This window comes from Gymnoscopelus microlampas (genome assembly GCF_963454915.1).
Source record: "Gymnoscopelus microlampas genome assembly, chromosome: 19".
Taxonomy (NCBI): Eukaryota; Metazoa; Chordata; class Actinopteri; order Myctophiformes; family Myctophidae; genus Gymnoscopelus; species Gymnoscopelus microlampas.
This window is the reverse complement of record NC_139956.1, coordinates 10,428,661-10,441,061: the sequence shown is the minus strand read 5'-3', so window position 1 is coordinate 10,441,061 and position 12,401 is coordinate 10,428,661. Positions and strand designations below refer to the sequence as shown.

The following is a 12,401-nucleotide window of genomic DNA, read 5'->3' as shown; positions in this document are numbered from 1 at the left end:
CACAAAAAAAGTCATTGTTTATGTCAACCTTTAAATCATACTGTTGATATTTTTGAACCACATGAACCCTACCATCCCTATTCTGAGGCGAACAGTCTGCGAAAATAGCAGATCTACAAACTCACAACGCGTTGCTATTTCAGGAATGAGATTTGGAGTAGAGGTAGAAAAAGGTAACCTATAGTAGGCTGTGGAGGGGGGACTGCGGTAAATGAATTATATAGGGTTTAAGTGTTTAAATAAACTGTACCCACTACCCAGTGTAGCTTATACAGGGTCTGAAATTTCTCTCACTGTGAGATCTGCCATCTGTATCAGCTATGCCAGCAGCTGTAACCTGGCTAATCCTGCCTCCCTCGATTCTATTATATTCTGTGTGCACACACATGTACTGTATGTGCGCTTGAGGGAGTGTGTGTGTGCGTGCGTTTATAGGTGCGTGCGTGCGTGCGTGTACACACGGTATACAGTATATATAGTGAGAGAGAGTGCATGTGTGAGGGAAATGTGTGTACTGCGCACATACACGTTTGCAGGAGGTAGAGAGTATAGGCTTACATCATTGCAAGAGGGGTCGAGTGTGTTTGCAACTGAGCGTGCCTTTTTCCATACACACTCACGGTTAAATTGACACTGTTACATTTAAATGAACACATTACTGTGTAACGTGAAAGGACTTGGATAACACAACAATTTATTTACACAGGCAAAAACCCGTTGAGATACAACATTTTTTGAGAGAGCCCCGTCCAAGTTAGCAGCACTACGGACGTTTCAGCAACATACGTCAACAACATAAACATCAGCATTAAAAAAAAGAATATTAAAATTAACAATATGCAAACTCAAAACACTAATTAGGTGTGTGTGACTAACTCTGTAGGTGACTGACACCCCCACTTCTCCATCCCCACTGGCTGTTAGCCAAGGCATCATGGTGATGGCCAGAATAGTGACGTAGATTGACGCAATGGTGGTTATGGAAACCTGCATTTTAGGATTAGAGCTAGGGTGACTGTCTCACTCAGTTCTCCGTCTAAAGTGAAGAATGTTCCTATCCCGTTTATAGCGGAATTGGAATGGCTCCTCCACATGCAAAAAATATAGATGCTATTATTGTCTTTGAAATATTGAAATTCCCTGTAATATGGTTTTCTACAATACAGTATAATGCACCGGCCTTGAATCCTTCAGCCATAGCTGCAGGCAATTCTCCGTCACGGAGAACAGCTACTGTATTCAGGTGTTTATTCATGTTTTTCAGAAGGATGTCTCCGTTGAACTTTTCTCTGACCTTTTCTTGAATATAAAGCAACGTCCCAAAGTCAAGTCAAGTCATCTTTATTTATACAGCCTATTTAAAAACATTGACCCAAAGTTGCTTTCCAATCGAGGATAACAAAGAATAAATGATAACCCTGGAAAAAGCATAATTTATAAAAGCAAGACTAAAATGCCGAACGCATAAATTGTAATACAATTATAACATAAAAAACAAAGTACTAAGATGTAGGATACTAAACTGAAATAAACTTGAAATAAACTAGGTGCACAGGTCTCCGCCAGGCCAGGTAGTAGAAGTCAATCTTAGCCAATCAGGATGAAATATGAAACATCAGACAGGTCCGTCTTGATGACACAACTATAGAGATAATAATACCGATTTGCGTGATGTTTGGACAAAATCTGCATGAGTAATAGCAAAACAAGAAAGGAAACCACTGACCTAAGTGACCAGGGGGCAGAAAGTGGAGTTAGCAGTTCAGAGATGCATTGTGGGGCGAATCCATTTGGGCTTTAAAAACAATAAGTTCAATTTGTAAATAAATTCTGTATTTCACTGGTAACCAATGCAAGTGAGCCAGAGCAGGGGTGATATGTGCTGTCTTTTATCTATTCCAGTTAAAAGTTTAGCAGCTGCATCTTGAACCATAATGTAAACAGGAATGGGTGGACTGAGTCAACCCCAAATACAAGGAATTACATTAGTACAGCCGAGAGGTGATAAAAGCATGGATAACTGTTTATAGGTCCTTACGCGATAAAACCTGCTTTAATTTGGCTATGGTCCTGAGCTGATAAAAACTGACCTTCACAACACTTGTTTGTTAAAATTCAAAGAGGTGTCCAAAAAGATTCTTAACTACATTGTGCAATTTTGCAGACAGGGGACAAAGTGCATTGCTAAGGCTAGTGATTGAGTTTGGAGGGCCAAATGCAAGCAAAGACCAATAGTCGAGAGTGGAGAAAACACAGCAGCTCTTTGTGAATCTGATCAACAGAGACATTTTGTATATCTTTAGTGCTTGGGGAACCACATCCACACTGTAAAATCCTGTTAACTATGACTCATGCCCAGGTTGGACATCAGATCTGGAACAGTTCCTGATGGCCAGGCCTGCTACATGGATGGGACGACTTTTGAATTTAAATGTGTCACTGAGAGGATAGAATAGTAGAGGGCTAGAGGCTATTAAAAAGGTGAGCATATTTCCACTCAGGTACACTGCTTGCCATGCATTAGTTGTCATTAGTTTGTTCGCCACAAGGAAACAACATAAACAAACAGATACAGAAAAGTCATGACAGTTCTGTTCTGTTCCTCTCTGCATGTGTGTGGGAATTAATGATTTATCCTGTGTGCAGCGATTATTTCAATGCACAACAGGTGTGTAGTCACACCTAGCTCTGAGCCTCATTAGTTTGACTCAGGCCAGTACAGGTGTGACTGTTTAAATCAGACATCACGCACCCTACAAGCACATTGGTATAGCTTTGGCAATATTTGGTCTTGCTTGTTATTAACAGTCATGCAAATCATATTGTTTCACTGTTAATGTATTCACTGGTCTTTGTTGCTGGTGGCCCAGGTGGGTGGTAAGACTCCTGCCCTGAATTGTTGTCTCAGACTGGCCCTGCTGGTCTGTTCGCCTAGATCTGCTTTTGGAGTTGGAAAGTTTCCCTGTGTGAACATGGAAAATACCAGAGATAGACTGTTATATTTTCGGGTGGCCCTGAGGAAAAAGCAGCCCTTATTTAGTACATTCATTGCACCGACACTGAGTGATTGCGTCAGATTTCCTTTGTAAGGCATAAGAATATTGCTCATTGAATTTTTACTGTACACCTCCATGGGTCCCCCATGGATCTATACTTGGTCCCAGCTCCTTTCCCTCTCTACTCCAAATCTCTTCAAAAATAGCCAATCTACAAGCTCACAATGCGTCATGTTGCGTGTGTGTTGTGTGAGCTTGTAGATCTGCTATTTTTGTCAAAAGTTCACCTATTAAGACATGGCCAGAATAGGGATGCTAGGGTTCGTATAACTTAAAATCTTCTCAAACATTTTTCAAAAAGATAGAGAGAGATAGAGAGAAAAAAAAGAACACCTCAAGTAATCTTTCTAGATGACCCTACCATCCTCCATTCAATCTATGGAAATCTGTATATTCCAGTATAAAACCATCAAAACTAATAATAGAAAAGCCAAAAGTCCATTGCTTGTGGGGGTATGAAAGCAATTGTCGCTGAGTCACTTGGGATGATGGCATAACAATTCAGCCGTTTAGAATGCACAAAGATTCTGCTTGGTATCAATCTTAAATTGAGATGACACTCAATCGAAGAATTCATATGCTGCTAAGAGTTTATATTTGATCTAGTGTGATGGTTTGAAGTATTCTATAAAGAGTGAAAAACTGCACGAGGAAACGTCTTACCCATTATGTCTTTATGTAATTTTATGGGTCTTGGGTGAACACAGTGCTTGGTCTAAGGCACATTTCAGAGCTCCAAAGCTCCAAAGTGTATTCTGTGAAAGCTGATTTAAAGCCAAAGAAGCTTTCCATATGCAGACAAAAAATGTTTCTTTTTCTTTTCCCAAAGGCAGAATGTGTGTCACTTTCAGAGCGAGGGTATAGAGATTTAAGCGATTTCAAAACAGCACTTTAAACTTTCCCATTTAAAATTCATTGAAAACAGATTTGGCCAAGATGGGCGAAAAAATCAATTTGAAATGGTTATGACTTATGAAAATAAATTCCACGTTGATTGGCACTCATTCTTATCTTGCCTGTGTAAACAAAATATTCCACGGCAGGAAAATGCATAATTGTATTATCCTGTGTGTTGCTGAAGGTCAAAATCTGATGCTACTGTACCATTACAGACTATTGAGGAGCTGTACTCGGTTTGAATAATAATAAGGGCCACTTTCTCATGTGCTGAAGGCCAATTAAAGCTGCACTCTGTGACTTTTGTCCTACCCGAGATTCGCACCTGGGCCCCCTGCCCAAGTGCTGAAAGTTTTACAACTGAGATAATAGAGTACGCTTTAGGGATGGGACGATATGAAAATTACATGTCACGATTATTGTGGCAAAAAATTATTGCGTTTAACGATATCGCGATAATCAAAATATGCTTAAAACTCTAAATGCCACATTTGTTAACCCCTTGAACCCCCAGCATCCCTATTCTGGTGGGAACGTTCGCCAAAAATAGCAGATCTACAAGCTCGCAATGCGTTGTGAGCTTGTAGATAGGCTATTTTTGGCGAATTGATTTGTATATAGAGTCAAGTAAGAGCGTACCAAATGCACTCTTTACAGGTCTGTTTTTATCAAGTATAGATGGTTTAAAGCGGTACTGAATTTGTATCTCAACAAAAGCTAATGGAGGACAATTTCACGATAAATTAAAATCTCTGCGATACGATTATTGTGAGTGTTTTTTTTAATCACGATAAACGGTAATAACGATTATTATAATCCCATCCTTAGTACGCTTGCACAGGGGAGAAATACATTTTGCAGTACCACTTGTCAACCAGCAGTGGTCATACCTTATCACAGGATCAACATTTCTTAATAGAAGAGCAGGGAGACCAACTACAACCACTGCAGTTGTGTTAGTTATAATGTCGTATCATACTCTATACAGATAAGTCAAAATAAAATAAAAACTCTCACTAAAAACCTCATATAGTGTAGCTTTAAGACAAACAAACAGAGCTACCTTACACTGTAGGGTCTAGCTCTGCGTAAGAATGTTGTCTTATACTGTAATAGGCTTACAGTATAAGAAGTATTTTCCATACCCTCAATTTCCCACTAACTCTGAATGCTTCTGTATTGTTTTCAGGCTTGAATCTCCAACACGGACACTGACGATGGAGGCACCCAGAGGGGTAGAACTGAGCGCTGCCAGGGGCGGGCTGAAAGCCAGTGGGCGTAAAGACCTACACTTCGAGTCCACGGAGGGAGAGGTACAGTAAAGAGGCTGTGGATTTCTTCTGAAGGCCTTAGGCCTTCCTTGCATTAGAATCTCCTGGGGACCAAGAGGACACAAATGTAATCACTTAAACCATACAGTATATTAGTTGACCGGGCTCCCCCAGGGCTCTATACTTGGTCTGCTCCTCTTCCCGCTCTACACCAAATCTTCTAGATCTTCGATCTACAACCTTGTAGTGAGCTATCAGCAATTCTTTGCCAAATGATTGCCCCCAGATTAGAGACGCTAGGGTTCATTTGGTGAAATACAGATATGTTGTTGAGCTACAACGCCCGGTGTGACTCCATTCTTTCCCAACAGATACTTCTAGATGCAAGCACCATCCGCCTGGGAAGCCTTCCACTTGGCATGTACAGCGCTTCTAAAGCGCAGGCCTCTCACCGGCAGACCGTATTTGAAGTGTGCGTCTGCCCCAGTGGGAAGCTGTACCTCTCCCCGGCTGAGAGCCGCTCTACTTGCCAGGAAGTAAGCAACATCTGTCTGTGGAGTTGACCTGGGAATGGCGTCTTGGATCCTGGACAAGTGTAATCTGTGGTCAGGCTGATGTGGGGAGCTCCTTCGTCGAGGCGGTGCTCGACAGCTGTGACGTCCGCTGGAGATTGGAAATGATCTGGGGCTGAGACGGTGGAGCGAACCGCGCAGCATCTGAAGCAAGTCTCGGTTCCCATCAGCATGAAATCTCCCACGTTTGACATGCTGTGGCCAGAACTCCACTCATAATCGTTGGTGACGGGCGCCCGGAGCAGCTTGCTGTAATCAAACGTCAGGAAGAACATTCATGAAACGGGAGCATGTCCTCTCCATTATGTTACAAGTCAGACGACGCACCTTTTTATTTTTCTACTCTAGGTTCATTACAGTAGGTGACACAATGACAGTCTTCAGACGATGTTCCAGATGAAAGGATTAGTGAGGAATAGATGGGAAATGATAAAACACAGGTGCCTTCTGCTTTGTAAAGAGGGTTGTTCCATGACTAACATTAGATCTGTCACTCTCTTTTTTTAATCAGGGAAGGATAGCTTCTGAAGTTGTGACAGTAGCGAGTGATGTAAGCACAAATCCATGATGTTTGTCAAAACCAGAATTTTGAATAGCCTATTTGTTTCTGAGCTAGCTCAATGGAAATGTCACTATTTTACCACTATGTTTAAAGCCGTGTATGTTGAAATTATACATTTTTCTATGTGCCATACATTGTACTTACAGCTAAACTTTGATAAAGATAAAGAAATCAATAAATATTGTATGCTTTCATTTCAATATGTCTAACACGCTAACTTCACATACTCATTTACTTTGTAGGTTTTCAAAATTCCCTAGCTTTCGGTTACTACTCAAGCATCCCAAGAGTGCCAAACAATAACACCTGGGAACATTGTGACTTGATTTGAATTTAGGAAAACACAAAGAAAAACTGTAAATAATAATGTAGACATTATTTTAATCCCTCAAAGCGTGATTCATACTTGCTGGTGCATCGGATCAAAAATAGCAGATCTACAAGCTCACAGCGTGTCACGCTGCGATGTGCTGTGAGCCACCGGTGTGCAACTAAGTATGAATCAGGCGTCACACAACTATCTCTAAATCATGAGCATAATTGTGTGCATGTTAAATACTCTTTCCAAAGCAACAGTCCACTGTGGAATGTGACAAAAAAACACAGTGAGCCAGCTTCTGGCTGACCCAGCACCAGTCAGAGACACAGCCATGCACTGACAGGTCTATCAGAGGCAGTGGCAAGTACAAATCTGAGGAATTCTTTACTTTACTGGAGTATTTTCAATTTTCAGTACTTTTACTTCTACTGCACAACATCTTATAGGCAAATATTGTGCTTTTACTCCACTACAATTATTTGAAAACTTTAGTTACTAGTTACTTTGTAGATTTGGATTGTTATAACATGCATTAACCACTTCATCCCTATATACTTTGGCTATTTGAAAATAGTGATCTACAACAAGCTCAAAACGCGTCGCAAAGTGATGCGTTGTGAGCTTGTAGATCTGCTATTTTCAAATATACATTTTGAACACTTGTGAAATGGGACATTCTGCATTATGAGCACTTTTACTTTTGGTACTTTACAGGTAAGTACATTTTGATGCCAACACCTTTGTACTTTTACTCAAGTACATTTTGAATAACAGGACTTTTAATTGTAACATAGTATTTCTACATTGTGGTATTGATACTTTTACTTAAGTAAAACATGTGAATACTTCGTCCACCACTGATCTGAGGGAGAAGTTCCTCACCCCTCAGTATGGAACATGACTGCCCTCAGGCACAGAAGAATGAAGGTACTAAGGGCCATGTCAGCACTGTCAGCCTGGGCTCCCTGTTCAGCGACCCTGTCTTTTCCTATCCTCTATTAGTGGTGGTAGTGATGATGTAATTCTAGTTGTGAGCTTTGAAGGCCCAATTTGTGGTTGTGTTATAGTCCATACATAGGCTAGAGATTTACATAGCCTACAGCAGTTCTCTAACTTTTTCATGCCAGGGACCCCCAAATTGACACTTATTAGCCCGCTGACCCCCATTTGAAAAGATACGCCAGGGACCCCCCATAAGAGAAGATTTTTTACGGCTCTAGCATTGATTCTCAACCATTTTAATTTCAAGGACCCCCGGCTTGACATGCATTAGCCTACGGACCCCCATTTAATGGCATTTATATCTCTGGGACCCCAATTCATATCGTAAAATCAATGTTGATTTAACTCTGAGAGTGTACAAATGGAACCAAATGGACCCGTTAGGGTCCATTTGGTTCCATTTGTACACTCTCAGAGTTACAGACCCATAAGGGTCCATTTGGTTCCTATCCATCATTTAGCTGGGGACCCCCTGGAACCCCCTCAATTACCCCTGGGGGTCCCCGGACCCCACTTTGAGAACCAATGGCCTACAGTATAGGGCAACTAAAAAGTGACACATGACACATGAAATGTTTTCCCTGAAGCATATATTGGGCTTTTAGTGTCTATAATAGCTTTCCTGTGGTTTGTTATATTTTTTAATTTGACAAACAGTTGACATGGTCAGTGGCCTTTCAGATACGCAGTGTAAATCTCATCCACAATTGACAATTGTGGATGACATCCTATTATCCACAATCCTATTACTTTTCAGTTTTATGTGTCTCTCTTGCATGCGTGTCAGTGCATTTAGGACAAGATGTCACGAAATACATCTTGACAAACTTTTGTTACCATTTGAAATATGTTAAGATGTCCTGTCTGAGCTCAGTCATCTGGAGGTTCTTTTCTAGTCCAGTACCATCTGCCTCAATCCTACAAAAGTGTCAACAACACTTTAAAATGATCAAATCAAAATAGGCTACTGGACTTGTCCCGGACAAGAGCAGTAAGCTCTGAAAGCCTGTCAGAAAACATTTTTAAAATGCAGTCAAACACAGGGGATATTCTAGCTTATATTTACTGCTGAAATGGATGAAGCCAAAGCAGTGGTGGAAAAAGTACTCACATGTTTTACTTAAGTAAAAGTATCAATACTGCAACGTGGAAATACTCTGTTACAAGTAAAAGTCCGGTGATCAAAATGTACTTGAATAAAAGTACAAAGGTATTGGTATCAAAATGTACTTTAAAGTACCAAAAGTAGAAATGCAGATTATGCAGTATGTCCCATTTCACAAGTTTTCAAATATATGAAATGTATACAAATCTTTTGAAAATAGCGGATCTACAAGCTCACAATGAGTCGAATCGCAATGCAGCTTGTAGATCTGCTATTTTCAAATGGCTGAAATATATATAGGGCTAATGTACTTTGTTACTATACACCACTGCCTATGTACTGCTGAAATTGATGCTGACGTTCCAGGCTGATTCAGTATTTTCATGCAACCATGTTTGACGGTGATACTTTCTTATATAACATATAAACGTTATTGGAACAGTACCCAAAAAAAATAGGCGTTTTGGCCAACCTTGTAAAATATCCTGCCTCCAATGAAGAGCTGATGCTCTCTTTAGTTGAATCTTCAATAAAGACCCAGGCTATTATTAGAAGTTTTATGGTAGTCTCTACGCTAGAATGTTTTATGGCCAAATTTACCTTTTTGATCATTGATTGGCTGATCAGACTATTAAAACAGATTTGCACGACATGTGCTTTTGTTTTAGATTACTTTTAGTGTTTTAAAAATGATCACAATTTAAGGAGTTCATATCCATCTGCAAATCCTGATTTAATACAATTTGCCATCAACTGAATGCGATGCTGCAGCACAAGTCTACTGCCCTCTGCTGCTCAGTGGGAGAAATTGCATAATTATTGCAGCATAATGGGAATATCCTGCTCCTCTATGCTGGATCTCTCCAACACATTAAGGGCATTCACTTAAAGGTGGTGTGATACGTTTTTGTAAAAAATACATAAATAAAAAGAAAAGAAGAAAATACCAAAATCATATCATATATCATATAGCCTGCAGATGAAAATGCTTTTGTTGAAATTTGTTTTTTGTTGACTCTGGCTCATGGATGTGAAAACTGGTAAATAAAAACATATATTTATTTTGGGGAAAGACACATAATAAAGCAATAGCAGGTCTTATTTTTTTGGCTAACTTAAAGGTATGTCCATTTAATGAATTGTAACCATGCACTGCATTCAGCAGATCGGTAACCAGACATTTCGCCCTAAATCCATTTCGCCCGTGTTTTTGAGCGGACATTTCGCCCAGACATTTCGCCCGACATTCATTATAAATATATAATCAATCAGTTGTGCGAGATTCATTATAAATGGCTTTATTTAAGAGGGGAATTTTCAGTCATCCGCGGACTACTTTTTTTCGCCGATAAAGTATAGTTTTGGACCATGACGGAGGCGCGCCGACTCAGCAGACCTTGAGGCTGAGGAGTTGCGCCCGAGCGCCTCCAGGCGCGAGTGCCCGCAACGACCAGCCGAAGGTCTGCTAGTCGACTACGCGCCGTCCGAGTTATGTACCGATAGGGACAGAATCGTAAATATTTTTCGTGGGGACTGCGTTTGCCCCACTGACTGCGTGTCACACACACACACACACAGCAGATCACTCTTCCAACACATACCAATTTGCCAGCATCTCATTAAACAAGAATTCAGTAAAGTTACACCCTCTGCATGCACAGTGCATTCTCTGATCACATGTACAGCTCACAGTACTACCAACACAACTGCACTGTCTGACTCTGAACCAAAGGACAACTACTTTCTTTCAGGAAACGTTTTGATTGAGGGTATATTTGCTTACTCTTTGGCACAGCTAAACCAGACTACTGCATTGTCCTATCATGAACTTATCTCTCACCCCAAACGTAATATAAAATGCTTGTAATAAATAAATGTAGTAAAGAGTGGCCGCATTGTTACAGTATATAGAATACTGTGTATCCATAAAAAATGGGTCTTACTATTGAACCAATCAGCCAATCCTCATTGTTTAAATGTTTAATTTACAAACGTATCCTTTCTCACGAGTCCCAAGTTAGAAATCTTAAAGGTGTAGTGAAATGAAAAATATGTTTTTCACACTTTTAGAGCATATCCGTGGTCATCATATGGGCATACCTAACAATAGATGCCAAAAAAAATGAAAAAAAAAAAAAAAATTGTGAATTTTTACATCTAAAGTCCCTAAAAAGCCAATCTTAATTACTTCCTGTAAACGAAAACGTGCTGCGTGATGACATAATACAGCCTTCACGAATATAAATGAATCTTGATTACATGCACCTGTTTGATTCCCATAGCTGCACGTTCTTCAAACACAGCTGATTTTAATTACAGAGATACTCCGTTTTGAATCTCATTGAAGATGAGTGTATTACTCATTTTAAACTTCATCTGCACACTAAAATATGTATCTGAAAACATTATAGGTTCGAAATAAGCCAGGTAGTAGCAAACGTGCTTCACTGGCCGTCTCTCTCTCACTTGTAAACAAACACTAGCCGTGTGCCAGCACGGCTGAAGTGATTGAGATCCAACGTCCCATAGCCTGAAGGGATGGGACCTTCTGATTGGTTTAGAGTCGTTGAGCCAACGTTTCGGGCTGAACCTTCAAAATAAAATGACCGAAAATGTCACTTCAGTGCGTCTTTAAGAGGGTGCAAGTCAGTGGTTCTCAAAATGGGATCCTCGAAGGGGTTCCACGGGGTCCCCCTCCCCAGCAAAATGTGGTAATATGGTATCAAACTCAGTTCAACCACATTAAGCCTATACTGAATACATTGACTTTTTGAAGCTCAACTTATTAATTTGGGGTTCTTTGACATGAAGTTTGAGAATCACTGTTGTGATATTTTTGTTATAAGAGTTAACCTTCCGCCAGAGGCCCCTAATTCCATGAGCCAATGGGGGTTGACCATGACCTCCCTGCAGTTTGAGTCAATTTCTCATAGCAAAAGAAGTCACAGATTGACATTATGCCTATTTGTTAATAGTAAAAGCCCCAAAAGCGTTGTAGAATTAACGTATTTTATTATTGTTGGGATGACATGGCATATTACCGTTTTGAACATATTTGACAGCATGTTTCTTTCACAGGTATGATGGTTGCCTGTATTGTGGAAAAAGGATATTTTATATGGCAAAACATAAAATAATAGCAAGCTCTGTATGCAAGAGAAGCAAAGGTTTGATTGTCAAGCAATGATGTTTGTATTAATCTAAATGTTTCAACACTGGGCTTTTGTGCTGCCATCTGTTGCTCCTTTGGCCTCTAAAGCAGTGGTTCTCAAACCTTTTCATGTCAAGGATCCCCAAATTAATACGCATTTGGCCGTGGACACACCCATCTCAAAAGAGTCTGTGCCAGGGATCCCTATACAAGATGTTTTTAAATATTTCAAAAACATTAAAGATTTTGAAAATAGCTGCTCTACAAGCTCACAATAAAGCATTGCGAGCTTGTAGATCAGCCATTTTCAAATAACAGACGTATATTAGGGTTAAGTGGTTCAACCCATTTTGATTCTATATCAACTCATTTTCCTGGGAACCCCCTAAGGGGACCCCACTTTGAGAACCACTGCTCTAACAGACATTAGATAAATGTCATCACAATTTGATAAACAAAAAAATAA

The 12,401-nt window shown here is 40.1% G+C and overlaps 1 protein-coding gene across 1 annotated transcript in view; it reads left to right on the top strand.

Moving 5' to 3' along the window:
• LOC311034578 (zeta-sarcoglycan-like) overlaps nt 1-6,381 on the top strand; it is a 40,636-nt gene extending 34,255 nt beyond the window's left edge. Inside the window, exons 7-8 of the mRNA XM_084042460.1 lie at nt 5,143-5,266; nt 5,596-6,381. Of these exons, the coding sequence (XP_083898586.1) occupies nt 5,143-5,266; nt 5,596-5,787 (316 nt within the window). The 3' untranslated portion in view covers nt 5,788-6,381. The remainder of the gene's footprint in view (nt 1-5,142; nt 5,267-5,595) is intronic.
• Nucleotides 6,382-12,401: the final 6,020 nt, after the last annotated feature.